The sequence below is a fragment of the Scaptodrosophila lebanonensis genome, unplaced genomic scaffold (genome assembly GCF_003285725.1).
Source record: "Scaptodrosophila lebanonensis strain 11010-0011.00,11010-0021.00 unplaced genomic scaffold, SlebRS2 tig00000168-arrow-arrow-pilon, whole genome shotgun sequence".
NCBI lineage: Eukaryota > Metazoa > Arthropoda > Insecta > Diptera > Drosophilidae > Scaptodrosophila > Scaptodrosophila lebanonensis.
This window is the reverse complement of record NW_022060601.1, coordinates 395,056-420,695: the sequence shown is the minus strand read 5'-3', so window position 1 is coordinate 420,695 and position 25,640 is coordinate 395,056. Positions and strand designations below refer to the sequence as shown.

The 25,640-nt window shown below is 38.4% G+C and overlaps 2 protein-coding genes across 2 annotated transcripts; one reads left to right on the top strand and one right to left on the bottom strand.

Annotated features, from left to right (window-relative positions):
- On the top strand, positions 1-20,280 carry LOC115629871 (nose resistant to fluoxetine protein 6). The gene is made up of 9 exons (XM_030526466.1): positions 1-822; positions 12,114-12,260; positions 14,008-14,306; positions 17,018-17,306; positions 17,365-17,710; positions 18,302-18,664; positions 18,737-19,053; positions 19,106-19,254; positions 19,680-20,280. Exons 1-9 carry the CDS (start codon positions 441-443, stop codon positions 19,872-19,874), a joined length of 2,487 nt encoding a protein of 828 aa, XP_030382326.1. The 5' UTR covers positions 1-440; the 3' UTR covers positions 19,875-20,280.
- A 1,909-nt stretch (positions 20,281-22,189) lies between these two features.
- Positions 22,190-22,995, bottom strand: LOC115629870 (probable 60S ribosomal protein L37-A). Its single transcript, XM_030526465.1, has 3 exons — positions 22,950-22,995; positions 22,551-22,686; positions 22,190-22,473 (listed from the first exon to the last, which is right to left on the bottom strand). Exons 1-3 carry the CDS (start codon positions 22,950-22,952, stop codon positions 22,328-22,330), a joined length of 285 nt encoding a protein of 94 aa, XP_030382325.1. The 5' UTR covers positions 22,953-22,995; the 3' UTR covers positions 22,190-22,327.
- Between the last annotated feature and the right edge of the window lie 2,645 nt (positions 22,996-25,640).

Here is a 25,640-nt window from a genome sequence, read left to right as displayed (position 1 = left end):
CAAATCGAACTATCCCAAATTTTGAATAAATGTAAATTTAATAACAAATTAAATAAACGTACTTATAATGAAACGCGCCTGGTAATTGGAAACAAAATCCGAATTTGTGCAATTGTAGATGTAGATTGTACCTTTTTTTTGTTTTTACATCCATTTTTTTTTAAACTGTTGTGTTACATAAAATCAAAGGGTTTTAAAGAAATTGCATTGGTCCAACATTGAGGAACCAATTAGAAGTCCTAATAATTGTCGCATCAACATTAATTGGAGCTTCAAGACTTGGTAAATTTTAGTTAACAGTTTTGAAAATTCCACAAAGCTGAAATTATCTGTGATTATGTGCAATAGAACGGCCCACTAGTTTCAAAGTATCAAGACCAATTGAAAAGTCTAAGCAACAGCTGTGTGATTATAGTATATTAGTTAAAGAAAACTAAGAAATGGCCACGAAAAGAGGCCAAAAGGCGCTGCAATTGGTGTTGCTACTGATGCCACATCTTTGTTGCCAAGCACTGGACAGCGTTGCCAATCCCACATGCAACCTAAAGGACAATTGCAATTTAGGCGACAATTTGTTAAGTGTTGGTAACACTGTAAATAGTGACAGCGCCAACACGGGCGGTGACAAACTGGAGAACAAAATCACCTCCATATTCGAGGACAAAGTCAACTACAGTCTTAAACTGTTTGCGGATAGTGTTACGGAAACGATTATTGAGTACAGCGCCCTGGGTACCGCCAACCTCAGTACCTCCCAGACAACAACGGAGAGCGATTCGCTGGAAGACGACGATCAAGATGATTTCGAGGACAACGAGCGTGGTAAGTTACGGTACAAAGTCACAAATGAAAGCGAATCACCAGTTCCTGCGTTCGATTTTAATATCAATACTATGAATTGAAAATTGTAATTACCTTTATAGAAACCAATTCGAAGAACACTATAAATACATAGAAAACAGTAAAATAAGGAATCTAGAGTCGAGTGGGCTCAACTCTTAAATACCCTATACCAACTCCCACAAAAAAGAAAAACAAGATTTTAAAAACATTTTAAAAAATTACATTAAGTAAATATAAAATACTCAGTACATACATACATAAATGGAGACATATGCTTATGTACAGTACGGAATGGAAGTTATGGAAAATCATGAATAGCGGGGGAGTGGGATGCTTCAGAAAAAAAAACGCGCTGCTTTGGTTCAACTTTGTGCTGCATAGATACACGCATATAAACACACAGAGACACGATTCTGATGTAAATGTATGCTGTTGAAACTGTACATGGACATATCTCCACTTTTGTATGTATGTATTGAATAAATTGTATTTAACTTAATTAAATAATTTAATTATTATAATTGTTAATTTAATTTTTTTTTTCGTTTTTCCCTTTTTGGGAGGCACAGGGTATTTAAGATTTGAGCTTGCTCGACTTTAGCATTCCTTTCTTGTTTATATTTAGGTAGAACCAATAACTCCCGTAATTCTTGCAATTTTTCAACAAAATTTAGCAAATACCTCCAAATACTTGATAGGTCAATTTGAAAGTTATAAAATGTAATCTCTGCCCAAGCTCTGTTCGCAGATGTTGATGTTGTTGCTGCTTTGCACAAACACACGAGGCACGCACAGACACGCATAGGCTCGCATACACTCACATATACACAGTTCCTACGTAAATAACGGAAGTTCTAATACCCATGGAGGTATTATTGATCAAAAAATGTTTGTTATATTACAATTTTGTTACTTTCTTCAATTTTTAAGTTTTTTTTTTTTTTTTTTGAATTTCTTTAAATAATTATTCTACACATAAGTATACGCATAGAGTATTTCAAGTCGGAACACCCAACTTTAGCTTCTCCACTTGTTTTAAATGTTGAGTAGGAAATATAAACAATCCGGCCCATCGTATATAAATGAATGAATAATATGGTCTTAGTCAAGTAAGACAATATTTTAATATAATTTGCGTTTATACTTTTGTATGCAATACAAAGTGCAACAACAATAGCTGTTGGCAATTCATGGGCAGAGATCATTTTTATAGATATGGGATATAATTGTCAAATCTTGTGCAAGAATTTCGGAAGCTGTGCAACATTAGTAATGGCGAAGGCGTGGGGGTGTATCAAGAAAAACACAAACTTGTCCTGTTCAGGGAAATACATATAAATACAAGGCTTGGCTTCTAGCACTTTCTATCCGGATGAATAAATATTCCTTGTAACGCCTTCTACTTTGCTTCTGCTTTTAGTACGGATATATATATTTTTTATTAGCTAAAGTTCTCTCGGTATGTTAGGTACATGAGGTGTAGTAGGTAAGGAACGTAAGAGTAGCGATATTCCTTTTTTTTGATGTTTTTGATCCACCAGCTTCGCATTCGAGCGTTTATGTTGCCAAAAGCGTGTTAAAGAGTGGCTTCACTGTTTCAGGTTGTATCAAAGACCTCTAATCTTCTCTTTGCTAATTGATCTGTTTTTTCGTAACCCCCAATGCGGCTATTGCCCAGTATCCAAAGTAATACTATATGTATTATTTGTTTGCATACGGCTTTAATTTATATACCCTGTAACCGAACGGCAAAAAGGGTATATTAGTTTTGTTTCCCCGGGAGTTTATTTTATTTTATTTTATTTGATTTTCTCCCAAAACAAACTTTAGCATCAAATACGCTCTTCTTCTTCTTCTTTTTGCTTTTTCTATGGGCTCATAGAACTCAGGAGATTCGCTTGCGTTTTCCAGGGTATTGCACTGTTGAACCTGCGTGACTGTAGTATTCTCTCTTGTTTTTTTATACGCTTGGCTGTCATAAAAGATTTGCTCAATTTTCTTTGCTTTTAATAAGCCTATCTGAAAAGGACTTTCCTACTGGCCACAACAAGGAGCGTAGTGCTGGAATCAAATTGCTAATTCATTCTCTTAGGTTAATCTAATTTTGGTGAAATTTAAAATAGAGATAGGAAAAAGTTTATGTAATTTTTTTAATCCTTCCAGTTTCTCCGCTATTAGCAGTCCACAATCCACAACTCTCGAAATGTTTTGTATTTTCAGACAATTTTTAGTTTTTACGTTCTGTTTGTGCTGTTTGTGCTTATTTGTCTCAATACCAAGTTACATTGTAATACATTTATTCTAAAGTTACAGTCATAATTATCTCTATTTTTCAGTACCTGAAAGGTGAAAGAATGTAACAGACAGATGGAATCGTGGCAGGCCCCACAAAATATGTTTATTCTTGATCAGCATGACAAGACGAATCGATTTAGCCCTGTCTCTTGTTTGTTTGTATAAACACCTATGTATATCTCAGAAGCTATAAGAGCTAGAGACACGCAATTTCGCACACAGATGCTATATATGTTTTTTTGATGCGATTAGTTCTAGATCTCCGAGAGCTCCCGGTCGCAGTTTTTTATAACATACACGAATACTATATGTTCATACTCGTACTTCCATAAAATATGGCTATGTGCAGATCTCTTGGTAATTTTTTTACGGCGACGATTTAAGGTGATATTGATACGTTCGTATATATGGTATGTGCTACGTTAGAGGCCTTCACTGGCACCGCCGCTGCCAAACACTTCAGTTGTAATTTCTATCACTTAAAGCTTACATTTCAATTGTCCAATTGCTCATGTCGCGTACTTTTGCATAACCTTTCAATTGTCGAATTCGAACAACATACTCGTATGCATTGGTTTTTATCCGCATGCTGACAACGCGAAATTGCATAACATGTGCGTACATTAAATACATATATAATATAATATAATATCATATTATATATATAGTACATATACACGTGCAATATGTATTGTTCGCTTCAGTTCTCTAAGTTTCCAAAACCCATGGAAATTGATACATATACCGTTAAATGAATGGATTGTTTTTTTTTATTGCAAACATGTGTGATGGTCCATTGTTGGCTGATTGAAATCAAAATCTTTGAGTAGGACGTGCCCATTAATGCGTTTGGTCATTAACATATTACCACATTACCCCTCATGGCTGACTTGGCCGACCGTTTACAATTACATTTTGGCCAGTCGACTAATTTCAAGCGAACTACGTGACTTCCAGCACAGTGCCGCAAGTTGGTTTTGCATATCGGACATAGAGTACTATATCAGAAAGCACTGGTCTTTCAAGAATCTACAAATGCAGTTTCTGACGAGGCAAAACTTTTTTCGGGTCCCAGGGTATCATGCTCCACCATGAAGATAACAAGAAATACTCAATGTTTGCTCATTAGCAAGTCAGCTCGTTTTTTGTGCTGTTTTCTAACGATTGGACATGGCTAAGCATTAACTGCACTTATTCTTGCTAAACATTTCAACCTTGGAGTATCTAGCATTTGCCCGAATGCGCGTTCAATATTTGTGTACACACGAGTACTCGTACTTGAAGCGGTGCGGTGGTAAACAAAAAAAATTTTAAAAACATTTGGCAACTTCCTTCAAAATCGCTTACCAGAGGCCTTTGACTGGATCTGTCCCTTGCACTAACGCTTTTTCGTCACATTTCGAGAGCATTATTACATTTGTGACCTATACTAACTACTATGCTGCCGAATATTTCAACAGTTCGCAATGTTTCTAGCCTGACAATTATACAACAATTCAAAAATAAAGTTGTATGTATTTTTTAATAAAGTCCCGTTCTAAATCAACACACTTTTTTTAACTTTATAGATAAACAGTTTTGAAAATTCCACAAAGCCGAAGTTATCTGCGATTATGTGCAATAGAACGTCCCACAAGTTTCAAAGTATCAAGACCAATTTAATAGTCTAAACAACAGCTGAGTGATTATAGTATAGAAAACTAAGGGCTGCTGATGTATGGGATGGCGCATTTGACCGAATAATAAGCGTAGACACAAACTCGATGAGAAATGTAAGCAACTAAAAAAGGAATTCAATATCTCATATCTATGGGCTTAAAGCATCAGACACAAACGACTCTGGCATTCCATTCTTGTTTTCTTTCAGTGCACTGAAAAGTGAAAGCTTTTTTCAAATGCCTGAAATGATACAACTTGATCAATTTAATTAGTTGTCAATCCAATATTTGTTGAATTTCTGGGAATTCTCGTTATTGTTGCGATCATCGCTGGCCCGCAATTGACTTCACCTAACTGGTAATGTTCCGTTATTACATACGTATATGGGCATCGAAATAGTAACCAGTTTCTAAAAATTAAATAAAATCAAGTCATAAACGGATTGTTGCTTACACCTTCTCCCACCTTCCAGCTCTAAGTCGGATGACATGATGTGCAAATTTGACTGCCAAAAAAGGGTACTCATATATTCGTTCCCGTATACGTGTTTGTAACTGGCATTTGCGTGCAAGCTTGTTTGCCAATTGTTTTTTCTGTTCTTTATAATTTTAAATGGCAAGGTTTAATCGGAATTTAAAAGTCACGCGTATGTATCTCATCTTTTCTGTGATCCAATGTTTTCAATGATATCATTTGGCAGATTCCAGCTTGGCGAATTCTAAAATTATTAGGAACCAGCATTGGCAACGACAAGACCAATACCGAACGTAACTGCCAATTCAATGAACAAATAATATATATATGTAGTGTAAACAATGTGTCAGCTAGCTAACTGGCCGTACAAATAGCCAAAAAATAGCCTCCCTCATGCCCAACAACGACTAATACTGACAACGGCACCAAAAAAAGCCGCAAGAAAACTAACAGACTACCGCTCACAGTGGCTTCTTATTTGAATAATTTTAAAAATTTACTGCCACGTCAAGAATTATAATTCGTGTATGTGAATACAAATAAGAAGTCTCTAATGCTTTTAAATCGATCATGGTGGGGTCGAGTCAAACCCAGCACTCTAAGTCGGCTGCACCTTATGAGGTAGAACTAGCGCCAGCAGCAGCTAGAACAACAAAAACAGCAATGATCCAAAGCAATGGAAATTGTCCAGAAATTCAAAGTACAGTTAGGTTCGAAAATTCCATTGTTGTACGCCAAATTCCATTAAGCCATTATCTTTTGAGCTGATAAGTAGAAGTTTAAACACGATATGATATTAGCAAGCGAAATTGGCTGTTTGTAGTAGTACCAGAGAAAAACATAACAAGTGGAAAAGGTAAGTTCTGGTGATCCAACTTTGAAATACTCTGTACCCACGCATATGTATGTAGAATAATTTTATAATTTTAAAACAAGAAATGGAGTCCTGCGGACTTAACTCTTAAATACCCTGGTACTACCTTCTAAAAAAAACATGTGCATATGCTTAGAATAATTATAGAAATTAAAAATATTAAGAGAATTTTAAAAAAATTTGTTGATCGATTTTACCTCTATCGGTATTCGAATTCGAATATTCCCTTTACGTGAGAAAGGGAGTATGATAGCACATTTACATAGCAATTGCATCTATGTGAGTGTATGAATGGCTATGCGCGTCTATTCGTGTCTGTGTGAACATGTTTGCAGTTAACCAAAGCATCAGCATCAACAACAGCTGCGGGCAGCGCTTTAATGATTCTACACAGAGTATAGTATTTATCAGAGTATTTCAAAGTTGGGACACCCGACTTTAGCTTATCTACTTGTTCAGTAATTTATTTATGTATCTGCTATGGACTTACATAATTTACCTTAATTAATGAAGTTAAAATCTCTAAACCTATTGCTGTCGAGCTACGGAGAAAACCTAAAAATAAATAAAAACGTTACATTGTTAGCAAATAACCCCAGTTTCGTGTTTTGGCTCACGTTTACATCGATGCTTAATATCGTATGTGAAAAATAGATACTGTTTGAGAAACAATAGCAATAAAGTTCATGAGCTGTGAGGGCGCTGCCTGATGACTTTTCCCTGGAAGATCGCTTGATTGCATTCGATTGCTTTTGTCACATGAGTGCCAACTGTGTTCTTAAAGCTATTGCAAACAAGAAAGGAATGTTATTGAGCCGACTCGACTCTAGCATACCCTGTACATTCTTAAATACCCTGTACCCATTCCCGAAAATGAGAAAAAAATTATAAATTTTCAAAATTATTTTAAAAATTTAAATTAAATAAAAAACAAGAGAGAACGCTACAGTCGAGCAAGCTCGACAGTGTAATACCCTGTACCCAGGTAAACTGCCGTCACTGAGTTATATGCGCCCATAGCAGCAGCAAAAAGAGGAAGAAGAAGAGCGGACTTGTTGCTGCAGTTTGGGGGGGTTGTACTGGCGAGAATTTGTTTCACTAATTACTTTTCTTAGAATTGACCAAATTGAATAAACAACAGTAGATAATTATAAATAAATTATGTGTGCAAAGTTTGGTTTAGGTAGCATTTGAAATGTGGACGCTATTGACGAAATTCTGTAGCGGGGGAAGGGGGGGAAAATTCCAAAAAATAAAATAAACTTGTCCTTTCTCGGACCTAGGAAAATCTGGATGCCAACTTTGGTTATTCTAGCTTTTATAGTTTCTGAGATCCTTGCGTTCATCCAGACGAACGGGCAGACGGACGGACGGACATGTCTAGATCGATTTCTCTCGTCATGCTGATTCAGAATATATATACTTTATGGGGTCGGAGATGCTTCCTTCTGCATGTTACATACTTTGGACAAACCTAATATACCCTTTTTACCCTACGGGTACAGGGTATAAAAAAACTTTAACAGCATACATTTACATCACGTGCCTATGCGTGTTTATATGCATGTATGTATGCAGCACAAAGTTGAACCAAAGCAGCAAGAACAACAACAACAGATGCGGGCAGCGCTGTGGGTGGGGGTGTATCAGAAAAAAATATAAACTCGATCTGCCTTGGGCTTAGGGGAAATTGAATGCCAAGTTTGGTTATCCTAGCTACTTGTATTGTGCTTGCTGAGATCGTTGCGCTCATACAGACAGACGGACAGACGGACATAGCTATATCGACTTGTCTTGTCATCCTGATCAAGAATATATATACTTTATGAGGTCTGCCACGCCTCCTTCTGCCTGTTACATTGTTCGCCTCGCACAAAACTAATATACCCTTTCACCCTTTGGGTACAGGGTTTATAAATAAACAAAATACAAATATACATATGTATCTTCCCAATGCTTGCCGGGAAAAGCGAGCGCGATGCGCTGTTAAACTACGACAAAGCAATCGAATAATGGTAATAATGAATGATTCTATGGAATGCCCGAAAACAACATACTTATATACATCATGCATATATAAATCGCACGACGATTGTGCCTAATTAAAGCGATGAGCGGACGGTGATAGCAATTTATAATTGCGAAACGTTAGCTGCCCGACAATGTTAAGTTTGATATGAGAATTTTGAATCTAAATTCTTCCTTGTCCATTTGCGATCTCCGCAGTCGTAGTATGTATGCAAGTAGCATACATTCGCACGCAAATATTTGTATACATATGTATATATAGTACATATATACACGTACATACTTTTGAATGTATCGTACATAAGTCCACCCATTCCCATCACCAACATCTTTGGTAGTCTCAGTTCCAGTCTCTAGACGGATGCAGGCAACGAAGCACACCGAGTCGTGTTCAGAATTCTTAATTGCAAACAAAAGGAAAATTAGCAACTTGAAAATTCACTTAGCATAAAAAACAAGGCCCGATCAACCGTGCTGTGATTATAATAACAAAGGAACAACACCACAACAGCAGCAGCTAAAACTGAACTGATCGCGGACTGCATGCTGATGTTTGTGGTTTGCCATATACAGTTCAGACTATTTGGCGTTGGCGTTGGCGTTGCGTTGGCGTCTCGGCTTGGGGCGGGCCACGCGCTCATTCGAATTTCAAGCCCCATTCCTTCATTATGAAGATAACGCTACAGTCGAGCAAGCCCGACAGTAAAATAGCCTGTACTCTCCACAAAAAAGGAAAATTAAAAAAAAATGCAATTACTATATATTGAATTAATTAAATTAAATTAGAATACATGTTTATGTTCAGTTTAAACAGCATACATTTACATCACGTGCCTATGCGTGTTTATATGCGTGTATGTATGCAGCACAATGTTGAACCAAAGCAGCAAGAACAGCAACAGCTGCGGGCAGCGCTGCCGACAGAGCTGCAGGCAGCGCATGAGCAGCGATTTTACTTATGGCTATAACTTTCTTCAGAATTGACCTATCATGATGAAATTTGGCACACGGACACATTAGTACTAACTGGATGTACCTACCAAAATTGATTTTACAATTCCGAGAATTACGGAAGTTATAAGAAAAAATACGAATTGCGGGGGAGTGGGGGGTGTATCAGAAAAAATAAACAAACTCGTTCTGCCTAGGGCTTATAGGAACCTTGATACCAATTTGGGTTATCCTAGCTCTTGTACTTACTGAGATCCTTGCGCTCATACAGACAGACGGACAGACGGACATGGGTATATCGACTCGTCTTCTCATCCTGATCAAGAATATATATACTTTGTGGGGTCTGCCACGCCTCCTTCTGTGTGGTTTTTTTCGGCAAAATCAATTTATTTTATTCAAAATAGTCTCCTTCTGCTTCAATACAGCTTTTAGCACGATCCAAAAGCATGTCGAACGAGTGTTTTAGCTCGTTGGCCGGTATGGCCGCCAGTATGCCGGTGCAAGCCTTTTGAAAAGGTAGAAGTCGCACGGTGCCATATCAGGTGAATACGGCGAGTAAATCGATGTTTTGGAGATGTTCAATTCCATTTCCATCAATTTCAATGATGATTTCGGCTGATTTTTGATGAATTCACGCAGAGTTTCGATGGAATTTTCGGTGCTCACGAATTTTGATTGGCCCACATGTTGATCGTCATTTATGTCCTCACGACCACTTTGAAAACGTTGAAACCACTCTTGCACTCTGCAACAGGATAGGCAATCATCGCCATAAACTTGTTCCATCAATTGAAATGTTTCGGTAAAAGTTTTACCAATTTTAAAACAAAATTTAATATTGGCTCAAGATCATTTTCGCACCGATAACACAAACATACTGACACTTAAAACGCAATAACTTCACTTCCAATCGATGAAATGCCATGAAATTCTCACTGGACAATTGATAAAGATTGCAGATTCTAACGTACCAGACATATAGATAGCGCCACCAGGGGGTGCTAGATTCAAAAAGTCCGTTTTACTTTGGAATTTACCTTGTATGTACTTTATTGGGTTGGAGATGCTTCCTTCTGCATGTTACATACTTGGCACAAACCTAATATACCCTTTTTACCCTTTGGGTACAGTGTATAAAAATGTAATTTAATTTTGTACGGTAGTTTTTATTTATTGAATCTTCTCGTTTAGATACTAACGACAAGTATGCAAATCATAATCTAATATTCTATATTTATTTAATTAATTACAATGAATTATTTAAAATACGGCCCTAACTGTTATTACTGGTTGGGGATGTCTCTTCGCCGGAGTCGTGTATGGCTAATAGCCAAGTTAAGTACTGCGCACGTTAGAAAGAGACTTGTTTTTACCTTGCCGATTTCATCTTTAACAGAGCCTACATTTAAGTCTTTATGAATATTTTCATTCCTCATGTACCATGGTGTCCCTACAGTGATAGTTCTCAGTACCTTCAATTGAGCTCTCTGGATTACTTCTAAATTATTAAGTATTAATTATTAAATATGTCAAAATGGGTTTGAGAATTGCATTAAAAAAGAGTAATTTGCATTCCATGTTTAATGGTGAACGGACGTTTATAAGCCAATGTAGATTACTAGCTTTAAATTTCAATAGATTTCTCTTCGCTTCGATGTGCTTAAGCCAAGTAAGCCGCCTATCAAAATAGACACCAAGGTTCGGCCATGGCCATGGTTCGCCGTGGGTCGCTGCCGGCAGAAGCTGAGAGTTCTACGACCCGATATGCAGGCATATGTGCTGTGCTTGTGTGTATACAAGAATATTTTTGAAGGCGAAATGTGCGCGATCTCTTTCATTCTATTCCTGCTGCCTTATCCGTTTTGCGTGACACAGCTGTATTTGTGTATTTTGGAATATCCCTCTCTTCCCCCTCTCCCACGCGATCACTAATTGTTCATAACTCCCGTATTTTTTGGAATTTTTCATTGACATTTGGAAAATCCTTCCAGTTGGCTATTTTGAGTCCGGCTTCATTCATTATTCGGTTTCATTGTGGTAGCCATATAGCCACTATAGCCATATAGTTGTATGTGTGTTATCTTGCCCAAGCATTGCCCACAGCTGTTGTTGTTGTAGCTGCTTTGCATAGGCACACGAAACAAACACAAACATGCATAGACACATATTCGTATGTTAGGGTAAAATGATCAAACATTTTTATACTCTGTACAAGGGTATATAAGTTTTGTGCGAGTGTACATGGAACACACAGAAGGAGGAGGTAGACCCCACAAAGTATGTACAAGTATATCCTTGATCAGCATGACAAGCCGAGTCGATATAGCCATGTCCGTCTGTCCGTCTGACCGTCTATCTGTCTGTCTGTATGAATGCAAGGATCTCAGAACGTATAAGAGATCGAATAACCAAACTTGGTATACAGATTCTCCTGAGACCAAGAAAGGACGAGTTTGTTCATTTTTTCTGATCCACCCCCCCCCCCCCCCCCACTTATCCCTATTCAAGATTTTCTATAACTCCCGTAATTCTTGGAATTTGAATTAAAATTTGGTAGTCAGTAGTTTGGTAAGTTAACGACTATATATCCGTATACCAAATTTCATTATGATAGGTTGATCAGAAAGAAAGCTATAGCCATATAACCAGGCCCAGTGCACACATACATACATATGTACAAGTACACAAACACGCATAGACACGATTTTGATGTAAATGTAAATGTATGTATGCATGTATGGAATATTTTATTAAATTAATTAATTAATTTAATTTCTTTTTTTGTGGGGTGGTACAGGGTATTTAAGAGTTGAGCCTGCTCGACTTCAGCATTCCTTTCTTGTTTCTTCTGTTATAGGCGCATGTAATTCTGTGCCGGAAGTTTGTCTGGGTACAGGATATTTTACTGTCGGCCTTGTTCGACTGTAGCGATCTCCCTTGTTGTGATTTGTAAATTATTTATATGAAATTTTTTTTCTTCTTGCAGCTTATTTGTACAACATAGGCCAACGCTTTCTGGCAATATCTCAACCGTTCGATGCGTCACGAAATCCCGAAGCCTCTGACCTGTGTCGAGCCCAAATGCGCATCTATATGGATGCACTGAACAATTTTGATTTGTGGGCATTAAAAAGTAAGTACTAAGTAAGACTCTTCATTGCTAACAGTAAGGTGTGTCTTCGTAGTCTTCATAGTCATGGCGTTTACGTGTGTCTGCGCCCCGCCCCTCTCTCCGTCTTTAACATCTTCATTGCCGTCGTTGTCGAATCTGTGGTTAATGACGCGTTACTCATACACCCAGTAATTTAAGTTATATTTTTTATGTCGATGACTGTAGTACCACAGTACCATACTAAAAAACGAAACAAAGCAAAGTAACAAAAAGCAGGCAAAATGACAACTAAATATTCATGTGCAATAAGTGCAGCGAGTACAGCGAGCTGTTGACCAACTGCCCCTGTTTGCTTGCTTTAGGCTCATAAAACACTACACTTAGCCTACGCATGCCAGCCAATCAAAACACTTGCACTCGGTCCAATACATACTATGCATTAAGTGTTGTTGTTGCTGATAAGAACGCTTAGAACGCTTCGCGGGCCTCTGTGATCACATGTACGTGTATTCTAGTTCTGCTTGTTCGATCAGCTGCAGAAGCAGTAACAAATCTGAGTCATTGCCAACAAACATGCTGGCATTGTTGTTGCTGTAATGTTGCTGCTGTTGACAGAGGCAAGCCGCAGCGTGACCGCCAGACAAACCGAAATCAATTGCAAAAGTTGAGTGCAGAGTCAAAGGCATTGCATGAGCAAGTTCTCAATAAATGCATACGTATAGTATAGTACTGCCTATTTAGTATATACTATACATACATACATACATATTTCATGCGGCTAAAGTGAAGGCCACGCGTCGAACTTTACCCACATTCGCCTTGCTAGTATCAGTAGCGCTAGTGGCAGCAACAGCAACAGCAGAAACTATGGCAGTAGCAACAGTTACAATGCCAAAAGCTTCGAGCAAATTTTGCCTACTGCAGCATTTCGCAGACGCCACTACAACAGATTTATAAAAATAAAAACAACGACAGCACCAATGAGAACGTCAAGTGTTGTGCGAGCTTGACATGAAATGAGCGGCTGGACGGCCTGGCCAGCTGGCCAGTTGGCCAAGTGGGTGCCCGTGAATCGCGCACCGGCTGCTGAACGTTCAGAACAAGAACGAAATTGCAAGTGAATACACGGAAAGTCGACAAGTTGGTACACTCTATTTGTAGTTATGTTGACTTGTTTGGATTTAAACAGTTAAATCAGTACTAGTTAGTACTACTTCTCAAAAATTATACTATCGACTCTGACATCGCTTGATTTCCAGCAAAAAAAGGAATATTCGAATAAAAAGCATTTGCGCGCAAAAACACGACACATACATACATACATATGTATACATGTGTGTCCATTCATATGTACTTCCTAGTTTGTATACAATTTAACAAAACTGTTATATTATTTTCAAATTATGGGACTTTTTTGAACATTTAAGAGCGTATACCATTTTTTGGTGGCGTCTGCTCCATACGGCTTGGCAAATTCAAGAAGCTCTCCTATCCATTCTGGCCATAAAGTATAAGAAACGTAAAAACAAGCTGGCACACGACTGTGCCGCCGCACCACCGGCAAGTGTGCGAAATCACGGTCAAGGTCATAGCATTTATTCAATTGACAATTGCATTGTACACACGCTTTATTCCCAGTTGGCGTGGCATTCAAGCTAAACGGCAACAGTTTTATAACCATGCACACATACATACATAAATAAATACTTACATACATGTACTATACATACAATGTAGATTTAAATATCAACCCCTTCCTCTGTTGCAGTGCACGATGCTAGCGGCAAATTGAACTCGGGCATTCTGAATGGCAACATTAATCAGCCGGGCGACTTTGATCAGTGCTTGGGCATTCAACAGCGGCTACGTATATCTTCTAGTAGCGTTCGGGACAACGATGAGGAGAGGGAGGAGCAGCAGCAGCAGCAGCAGCAGCATGAACTGACCATGCGCGGCCAGTATTGCTTGGCCTATGCGCAACCTGTGCTGCCACACAAGTCCAAGCGATTACAGGCCTTCTTCAAACTAATGCAATCGCATGGTCCGTTCAAGAGTGAATTCAACGATGTGAGTATTAAATATACATACATATATACATATGTACATACATATGTATGTTCAAGTTCGTTGCCCAAGTCTTTTGTTTTGCCATTGCATTCATATGTTAAATCCAATCATACATTCATGCATACATAAATTTACACAGCAGGGTAGAGAAGGGGGAGTGTGGGGTGGGGTTGGGTTGGGCCGGTGTGGGGGTCGGCGTGGGAACCGCCTCAGTCTCGACTTTAGAACATCTTCAATTATTTCAATTAATTTATATGGGAACGTTGCGTTGTAAGTCTCGGCGCCAATTTATATGTACATATGTACATTTATCTATATACGAGTACATAGCATACATACAATAACACATAACTGTGTCCAAAATATAGTCATATCAATGTATGTATGTATATACGAGTATGTGTTTACGAACACAGTTTAGCGAGCAACTGTGAAAAAACCACTCGCCATATATTCAAAATACACACACCTCTCGACATTGAACTTGACGAAGAATGTGAGTAAAACGAGACGGTGAAAAAATTTAGTTTCTCCGATTACACTATACAGCTTAATATTAAAGCTGGAATGGACTAAGTCGTTGTCAGCTTGTTAGACCATACATTTATACCGACTCTTATCTACTGTGATCTGCAAGGACAGTTAATTGTCCTCTAATGCTTGTAGCGACCAGAAGAAGGCGTGGCATCCCTCATGTTTTTCTAGGGCGCATATGTATGCATGCATAGTATAGTATTGACATAAATGATTAGAATGTCTGTCTGTCTGTCTGTTTGTCGTATGCTTCTCTCTCACACTTGTCTCTCAGTGCTTATATTTTCACATGGGAATCTGATCCCTGCAAGCAGATCATTTGACAAAACCTACTGGATTGGATTACTGAATCTTAAAATTGCCGTCAATCAGGTTTTAAAGTTTTGCTGGTTTTCGTAGTTTTATGGAAAGTTTGCTGTCATTATGAAAGATGTTGCAAATTATGTATTTATTATTTATTAATATAAAGATACATTTTCAAAGGTATATAAGGCTCGGTGTCCGAAGTTGTTTGCTTTCAATTAAGCACGGCATATAAATTATATTGTCATACATTTTGCGGTAATGGCTCAGATTAAGAAAAACAAAGATATTTTTACTTGTTTGGATATTTGTTAAAAAAAATATGTTTACCCTTTTCATGAAGACTTTGATAAAGAACTGCATATATATTAATTATACAAGTATATGTTATAAGTATATCAGAAGTGCTGGAAACCCCAAACGTATGCATATTTTTGAATATTCTCTCCACATTCTTGGCATTGTTCGCGAGAACACCATTATCGTCTTTAGAAAAGTGATAGTCGGAGAAGAAATTAGTTAACCGTTTTTGTTATTAAAGTAGGATTTATCGAAAAGGTGAAATCACAAGAATTGGTAAAAATTTGTAGACGGCCAGAAGGGCTGTTCATAGACAGATCTACTGCCAGCTAATTGGGTTTGCTCTTGGTGTTACGGCTTTCAGTTTGTCTCTAACGTTGGAAAACAATAAAGCAATTGCCAAGCAAGCAAATTATTTTCATAATTTATTACAATGTTAAAATAAAAGAAGTAGAGAAGTTAAAGTCGGGTATCCCGTCTTTGAAATACTCTGTACATATGTGTAGAATAATTATGTAATTATGTATGTGTGTGTCTGTGTATGTCTCGTGTGCACGGCTTCAATGCTTTGAATAAACAGAAAAAAACAACAACAGCTGCGGGCACTGCTTGGTCTCAAGTACATATATGGCTATAACTACCTGTTAAATCGGCCTATCATTATGACACTTGGCATTTGGTCTTATAATCACTATCTGGTGGTATTTACCAAGTTTGAGTTCGAAATTCCAAAAATTACGGGAGTATCGATTTGCATGGGAGAGGGGGGAGGCAGGGAAATTTCAAAATACACATTTTCTGCGTATTCATATAAGGCATCTTGGACTAAAATTTGGTGTCCCTAGGTCTTATAGTCTCAGAAATATAGGCGATTATACGAATGGAAAATCGTGAAAACCCCCATAGGGGGGAAGTGGGGGGAAAATCAAAAATATAAAACAAACTCGTATAGCGTAAACACAAAAGGCATCTTTGTGCAAAATTTGGTGTCTCTATCTCTTATAGTCTCTGAGATCCAGGTGTTCATACGGACGGACAGACAGGGCTAGATCGACTCGTCTCGTCATGCTGATCAAGAATATACATACTTTGTGGGGTCTGCCACGCCTCCTTCTGCCTGTTACATTTTTCAGCTCCCGCAAACCTAATATACTTCTGTACATTTCATGTACAGAGTATAAATAGGTGTCTAAACTTTTTCTGAACTGCACAATTCAATTCTTTTTAACCAGCTTTTATGGGGTTTTAGTTTTCAAAATCTCCGAATACAAATATGACCACAACAATAAAATTGTTTTTTTTTTGTTTCTTTCTTGTTGCGTGGTGTAGAAGTGAAATTGGGTACAATATGCAAATACAATACAAATCGACATATAGTGTGTATGTATGCGTGCGTTTGTTTAAAGCGATGAGCTGCTCCATAACTAGTTCATTGAACTTAGTTATTATTAGCGAAGTGCGTCAATTGATTGTATTGGAAAAAGCTTTTAGGCAGCTTTCGTTTAAGAGAATTGACAGTAGGGAGTATGGGTTAAAGGTCACTAAATACAACAAATGTTTCTCCCCCTCTTCAGCCTGGTCACCGTGTGCCGCGTTACTCCTTGGTCAACTGGGGCATCTGCGTGCCCGCAGGATGCACACACCGGGACGTTGAGTATAGTGTCGCCGAGTATTTACGCAATCAGACGGCGGCAACTGGGATCAGCTTTAATGTGCGCGTCGAGCCGCAAATGTGTCAGGTGCGCAAAAGTGAGCCCTGGGATCGAAATACAACTTGGGCAGTGCGCTTCTTTGTTCTGGTGCTCTCGATGGCATTATTATCGACCATCTACGATCGCTGCACGAAGACGCAGGCGCAGCAAAGTATTTACTCCACCATGCTCCCAATCATCCACAAATTTGACATTCTTGGTAATTGCAGATGAGTGGTGCACGGCCTTCTCCTTGGACAAGAATCTCCGGTGGCTCTTCAGCACCCGTAGCTCCCCCAGCGACATCGAGGCAGTGCACGGCATTCGATTTTTAAATGCTATGATGCTGATCTTCTCGCACAAGTCTATGGCCATGTTTTTCAACCCGTACAATAACCGCACCGAAATGTCCGAAAGCCTGGGCCGCCCCTGGACAGTGATTGGGCGTGCAGCCTCCCTCTACACGGACCCCTTTCTGCTTTTTAGCGGTATGCTGACAGCCTATTCTCTTTTCGGTCGCCTTATGAAAAGCCAACCCATTCGGCTGAAAGACGAGTACATCAGTAGGCTGATGCGGTAAGTAATAAGTTTATTGTCAGCGTACTGAGTTAGTGTGAAAGTTATGACCTACATATTTTTGCAACATCTGATCTATTGCATAACAGCTGGTAGCAATGTAACTCACAAAATGTCATTGATACGTGCTTCGGCTGGTTGTGGGCCAACTTCATACTCGTACAAAAGAAAAGTTGTTAAAATAAAAATGTTGCCCAGTTTCTGTCGAAGAAGTTATTATCGAAAAACTTATTGCTTAGATTATTTAATTAGTTTATTAACTTTCCAACGATAGGTAAGGTGTATGGGATTGTGTCCAAATCATCAATTGGCCTTAAGCGGTGATATATGTGTATATATGTATATATATATACATATATCTATATATCCCTATCCAGGGCGTACGCAGCTTTTACCAAATTAAAATGTTGATTAATTAATGCAGGATGCATTTAAAAAATAATGTATGCATATGATCAATGAAAAAACAAATCCAACTCAGTTCCATTTTAATGGGAAATAGTGCGTCATAATAATGTCGACTTTATAACAATTTTTTGCCTGGCTACTACACTCTAGTATACTAACTGCCTTCTGTTTTTTGATTTGCAGCATTGTACCGCCGCTGGCGGCACTTATCCTTTTCTGCACTTATGTGTTGCCGTTGTGGGGTTCGGGCCCGCAGTGGAACCTGGTGGTGGGCCATCATGCAGACATTTGCAAGCGTCACTGGTGGCGTAATCTACTCTTCATCCATAATTACTTTGGCTTCAGTGAGATGTGCCTGACCCACACGCACCACTTGGGCATTGACACAGAGTTGTTTGCTGTGGCGCCACTTTTTATCCTTGGCCTGTGGCGCTGGCCTCGAAAAGGCCTGCTGACTTTGCTACTGCTATGCACGATTGGCACGGCAGCGCGTTATTATACGACGATTGTCAACCAGCTGTCTAACTACATCTATTTCGGCACAAAGTAAGTAAAGGATCTACATCGATCCCATCTCCCGTGCCTTTATTTGCCACATGTGACCATTTGCCACTTTAGCATTCAGCGTCTGTTCCGTACTGCCGATTACATGTACTCCTTTCCACCACATCGCTCCACTGTCTACATTATGGGCATCCTGTTGGGCTACGCCCTGCGTAAGTATCAGGGCGTCAAGCTGAGCCGCAACCAGTTGCTTTTTGGCTGGCTAATGGCTACGATCTGTGTGCTTGCCTCTCTGCTAGGACCAGCTCCTATGGGCGACATCAACTATGTGTATAATTCTACACATGCGGCCATATACGCGGCCTTTGCACCCATTGCATGGTGTCTGTTCTTCTCATGGATCGTCTTCGTTTCCCACAATGGATATAAAAGTGAGTCGCTCATTAGCACTTTTAAAATGAATTAATAACCTTGGCTTTACAGACAAATTTACGAGACTGTTTGCCTGGCGCGGCTTCCAAGTATCCACAAAGCTCTCGTATGCCATTTACCTGACGCAGTTCCCCGTCTTCTTTTTCAATGTGGGTCGACGACGCCACGTTCATCACTACTACAACTTCGTTTCGATAATTGTTAGTAGATACAATCTAAATTAGTAACGGTGCACGGTGTGGTATTTTTCAGAATAATCACTTATACACATAATCACTAACTGGATGTAATTGCCAAATTTAAGTTCAAAATTCCAAGAATAACGGAAGTAATGGGAAATCGCGAATAGCGGGGGAGTGAATGCGAAAAAAACACTCGTCCTTTCACGGATTTATGAGAATCTTGATACCAAGTTTGGTTATTCTAGGCCTTATACTTTCTGAGATCCTTGCGTTCATACAGACGGACATGTCGTGGAGAAGACTTTAAAGAATACGCAAAGCGCATGATTTAAACGCGCAAAAGAAAGTTTAATATACATATATACTTATAATATACATGTTACGGTTAAAATACCACACCCCACATCTCTGCTTCGTATTTAATAATTGTTTCATTTATGCAGCTGGATACCAACGAATTCATATCGATCTTCCTGGCCTCCGTGGCGCTGACAGTGCTCTTCGATGCGCCCTTCCAGAATTTGAAGAAGCTGCTGATGAAAGGTACATCTAAAACTCGAGACAAAGCATCAGCGGCACAGAGGACAACTGAGACAACCACGCCAAATGGTACTGCCCAGCACGCGCACGCCGATTAGTTTAACATGTCGTATATTATCTCGTAGCATTTAGTGGCAATTTATTTAATTTACTAGACTAACGCGAGTCCTGTCGCATTCCTCCTGTCACATGCCTTTAGAGTTGGAGCTTAACTCGTTTCCTTAATATATACATATGTATATATTAGGTATACATACATAAATATATGTGAAATGAGTGCTTTTCACGAGTCATATATAATACCAATTATTGCTTTTTGCATATACATACATACGCATTTGTATGTTGCTTATTGCTGCTCATTAGGTCCGACTTCGAAGCGGACACTTGTGTTCCGTTACTTTAAGTCAGGTCGAATGAGTTCTTTTGTTATATGTATACGTACCTATAATTGCTTAGTACTTACGGCACTGTATATAAAAATAAAATGTTGATTAAGCTAATCTTCAAATTTTTAGATTTCGCGTCTCACAGATTATATGCTATTTTATTACAATGCTTCGATTGCGCGATAAAATTTGTGGCTACAATTATTTTCCTCTCAAGAGGGAACTTCACAACTTTACCTTCGTATCCCCATTCTCATCCTGTTCAAGCAGCAACAATAGACAATTTGGCTCAGCAAATATGTATAGCAAATATGACTAAAAGATTTTAACTGCAACACAATTGTGAGCGGCGTTATCAAAGCGGAATATTAGCGAATCACTAACGAAATTAGCTATTACTAACAAATAATAACGAGAAAGGAATGCTAGAGTCAAGAGGGCTCCATTCTTAAATACCCTGTACCCACTCTCACAAAATGTGAGTCTATGCGTGTTTGTATGGGTCTCTTGTGTCTGTGCTAAGCAGCAGCAACAACAGCTGCGGGCAGAGATTACATACACTTATGGCTTTAACTTGGTTATTCGGTTTGTGCAAAGTGTATAACAGACAGGAAGAAGCATTTCCGATATATTTGTATATTCATAACCAGTATGCCGAGGAAAATCGATTGAAACCCGTCCGTCTGTCTGGATGAAGGCTTGTATTTCGGAAACGGCTGAGCGTACATTAACAAAATTTGTTATGTAGACTCTCCTAGTCCCAACTTGATTTTATCTTTAAATTTGTATACTCTGTACATGAAATGTACAAGAGAATATTAGGTTTGCGCGAACTGAAAACTGTAACAGGCAGAAGGAGGCGTGGCAGACCCTACAAAGTATATATATATATATATCGTTGATCAGCATGACTAGACGAGTCGATCTATGTCTGTCTGTCCGTATGAACACCTGGATCTCTGAGACTTTAAAATCTAGGGACACAAATTTTAGTCTTACATATGTACATAAATATGCAGAAAATGTGTATTTTGTAATATTCCTCCCTCCCTCTCTTCACCGTAATTAGCGATTTCCCATAACTCTCGTAATTGTTCGAACTTCGAAGGTAAATGTTTACAATTGGTGATGAGTCTGTATGCCAAATTTCATAATAATAGGCCGATTAAACAGGAAGTTATAGCCAAACAAGTACGCTCTAACCTCATGTATTGTTGTGTGTACTAAATGCAAAGAACTACTGTAGTAATGAACAACGTAATAGCAAGATGAAAGGAATGCTACATTTGAGCGGGCCTAACTCTCAAATACCCAGTAAACGTTCCTACAACACTGAAGTTACAAAATATTTTTAAAATTTAGTTTCAATTAATTGAATAAAAACTATTCAATGCAACATTTGAGTATAAAGACTTACTCTTGACATAGTAAGTATGTACACAGAAGTAATAACTTGATGCAATTGCCAAATTTGTGTGTTGTGATGAAAATCGCTAACAGCAAGGAAAGAGGGGAATGAGGAAAATACACTTGTCCGTACGTACACTTTTAAGCCATATGTGCGGCAACTTTGATGTCTCTAGCTGCTATAAAGAGATCTAGGTTCATACAAACAGGCAGGGATTAATCTACTCACGCTAATCAATAATACCCATGTTATGGTGTTAGTCACGCCTTCTTCTGCCTTTTACATTTCTCACTTTGCACAAACTTAATATACCCTTGCACCTTTTAGGTACAAAGTATAACCATATATTTGTCCCGCTTGTTCGTTTTTGCTCATACTTAGATTCCGGCGTTTTCACAGAGTTTATTTATTAGGACACAACATAAATACATACTTGATGTAATGACCCACGTGCATTGTTACGAAAATTGGTTTTCACAAGAAAAAAAAATGAAGAAAAAAAATGTAACAAAATCGACACATTGGTCGAGCACTAATAGTTTGTTGTGGCCTCTAACTTTGCAATTCGTTCACAGCGTCAATTTGCTAAACATAATTTAAAAAAGCACAACCAAACTTCACTTATTCAAAAAAAATGTAATTTATTGGCTCCCGCCCACTGCAGAAGTTTTAGAAAGTCGAAGCTTTAAAACATGGGGTTAAGCTATGATTTCATGTGTTGTGGGCTGTTGTGGATCCAGTTTTAAGCAGCGTTTTATTTGCCAGCCTGAACCGTTTTCTTGGGTTTGGCTTGGGTGCCCTCACGGAAGCCGTTGCGGAAACGGCGGCGCACAACCTTCAGGTAACGCATGCGGCCGGTGCCAGTGGTCTTCCTCCTCTTGGCTTTCACAGACCAGTTGTCTGCAAGCAAATACAAAAGTGGATGATTCAGAAATTGCTGCATAAAGAGCATGAAATTTGTATCGTCGATAACTTACATGAACGCAACTTGGCAGCTGGATAGCCGCACTGGGCGCATGTTGACTTCTGAATGTGGTAAGAGGAGCGTCCACAACGACGGCACAGCGTGTGCGTCTTATTATGACGTTTACCAAAGCTCGAGGTACCCTTCGTCTGTAAACATAATTATGTTAGAATCACTATATTTTTGTTGTTTGCACTATGTATGTCGCGATGTCATTAAACTATTCTTGCTGCCTAAGTTCTGCCGCGTGAAAATAAATTGCAGCATGTATTAGGCCGAATAGTAACATTGCAATAAATTCATGTGAATTTTCTCGTTTAAATAATTAAATTTATAATTTAAAATTCGCACGGATGGCACAAAAATTTATTGATTTCGTTTATGCTTGTACTCAAATTAATTGTTAACGCACCATCTTGTAAGGCGAACGCTCGAAGAAGAAAGAGCGAAAGAGAGGCGTAGAAACTCAACGTCAGTTTGACAGTTGCCACAAACATGGCGGCGGTTGATATGGCAACACTCCTCAACAGCTGACTGATGACAACAGCTGTGGTGGTATCACTGCTAAAAAGCTGATGGTGGCAGCACTGTAACAACTGTCTTTACATATCTGGCAAGGTTGTTGTTATCGCAAATACATAGATACGATTAACTTTTGGCGCTCCTGTTCGATTAAAGAGTGTAACATTTTAGTTTTTTACAATAAGCACTAATCAAGCCATGTGTTGATTCAAAAATACACAAAAAATACGTACGAGTAAACACGATCAAACATTTAATATCATTTTAACCGCTCAGCAACACCAAATAGCAACAATCTTACACGAGGCAGCAGTTAAAGTCACAATGCACAACTAGTGATGCCAGTTTGAATTTTTCCCGTCAAATCTAGCTGTTTTGTATATGCAATTGCGGGAAAACTAAAAATTGCTGGCAGCGGTAATTCTTGTTTAAAATGTGGAAATGTGGCATCCTTATCATTATTTTTTGTTATCGATATTTGCCAATCCCACCACTAGTTTAAATAAAACTAACATCATTATCCTAATGTAATTTGTAAATTTGAGAATAAAATCAAGCAAAATGAATAACAAGAAAAGTGCCGGAGTGCTTTGCTAAAAAGTTAAGAATTTAAAGCCTGGCTACAAAAAGATTTCACGAGCGAACGGAGAGTTATTACAAGTACACCTAATTCTGTTTTTACACGGTCTTGTTTTAGACAGTTTTGGTTTAACACGGTTTGAAAACTGAAAATTTTATACATACATATGTATATGGTTACACGACTTTATTCCATTTAGCACAATTCATTTTGCATATGATCAATGTCTGTTTGTACACGGCTTTTTTGTACACGACTTTTTTAGAAACCAACGTACCGTGTAAAAACAGAATTAGGTATACAGGGATTTGCTCGCTAATACACTTACAAAACAACTTCAAAAGCCCCGGCTTTGAAATACCCTGTACCTATGTATGCCTAGAATAGTTAAACAAATTTATAAAATTAAAAAAAGAAGAAATTGTAATAAAAAATTTTCGTTCAAGGAAGGAATAATATTTATTTGGAACATTTACATCATTGCGTGAGCATGTGCGCTTTAGGGTACATACATACATATGTACATACATAGTGTGCGCTGAAACGAAGCTGAAGCCGAATTGCTTGCGTTGCGAGCAAGCTGACAGGCTTTCATAGTGAAAGACGAATTCAAGGCTTACATATTTTCTTTAGCCGAAAATTTGTTTAAACATCGATGTTTTATTTCCGATGTTCGATGTTTTTTACTTTGGCGAATTAAAATTTCCGGAAGACAGCGTTTTGCCCAGTACCACAATATCGATGCCATATGTATTGGTGGCAATAGCAATGACGAAAATCAAATGCAAAGAATTTTTATACTCTGTACATGAAATGTACAAGAGTATATTAGGTTTGCGGGAGCTGAAAAATGTAACAGGCAGAAGGAGGCGTGGCAGACCCCACAAAGTATATACAGTGAAACCAACAATTATTCGTACACTCTTTACTTTTGACTTTAAAGGCCTATATCTTCGCTGTTATTTATAATACACAACAATTTTTAATTTCAAATGAACACTTAATATTTATATTTTATATTTTAAAAACAATAACAAACAATTTCATAATCGGTAATGGAAAAAACTTAATCTAATCAAAATAAGGCAGGTTTTTACGTCCATAAATTATTCGTACACTTAATTGTTTTCAAATTATTTTTCTTAAATTTACATCTTATTTAAATTTTAATATTTTGTAGGCCCGCCTTTGGCCTTAATAACGGCTAGTAAGCGCCGGTGCATGCTCTTCACCAAATTATTGGTCTCTCTTGGTTAAATTTTTTGCCACTCAGAAACTAATGCGGCTTTCAAGGATTCCTTGGATGTTATATTGTGCTTCCGTATCCTCCTCTCAAGCAATTCCCATATATGCTCTATGGGATTTAAATCTGGTGATTGGGGTGGAGATTTAAGCTGCTTGCAGTGATATATCAGCCACTCTTGTACCAAATATGATGAATGTTTTGGGTCATTGTCTTGTTGGAAGAAGAATTTTTGGAATCGAGCCCGAGCTTTGTGGCACTTGGATGTAAATTTCTTTCCAAAATACTTTTATAAATGTGCTTGTCCATTTTTTCATCTATGAACACCATGTTTCCAGGTCCAGATGCAGCTATACATCCCCAAACCATTACATTTCCTCCACCATGCTTGACGGTGGGAATAATGTTTTTCTCTTTCATGGCTTCATTCGCTTTTCGCCAGCTTTTGGGAGGGCCGTCGTGCCCAAAAATGTTGTATTTGGACTCATCACTAAAGATAACGTTTTCCCAAAACGAATCTGGTTCATTTAAATACAGTTTGGCGAATTCCAGCCTCTTTTTTTTATTAACCGCCGAAATGAATGGCTTTCGCCGTGCAATCCTTCCATGATAACCAGCACTGTATAGGCAATTGCGTATGGTTTGGTGGCACACTTGTTTGTTGCTACACTGTTCAATATTTTTGGATAGTTCTGAAGTGGTTATTTTTGGGTTTTGGACAACAGCAGCTACTATATTTCGCTCATCACGCTGTGTTA

Excerpts from the sequence above, each read along its gene's own strand:
- LOC115629871 (XM_030526466.1), top strand. The coding sequence starts at position 441 with ATGGCCACGAAAAGAGGCCAAAAGGCGCTGCAATTGGTGTTGCTACTG. Across the intron at positions 18,665-18,736 it reads TACATCTATTTCGGCACAAA|CATTCAGCGTCTGTTCCGTA; the intron begins GTAAGTAAAGGA and ends TTGCCACTTTAG. Across the intron at positions 19,054-19,105 it reads TTCCCACAATGGATATAAAA|ACAAATTTACGAGACTGTTT; the intron begins GTGAGTCGCTCA and ends TTGGCTTTACAG.
- LOC115629870 (XM_030526465.1), bottom strand. Across the intron at positions 22,474-22,550 it reads AGCTGCCAAGTTGCGTTCAT|ACAACTGGTCTGTGAAAGCC; the intron begins GTAAGTTATCGA and ends ATTTGCTTGCAG.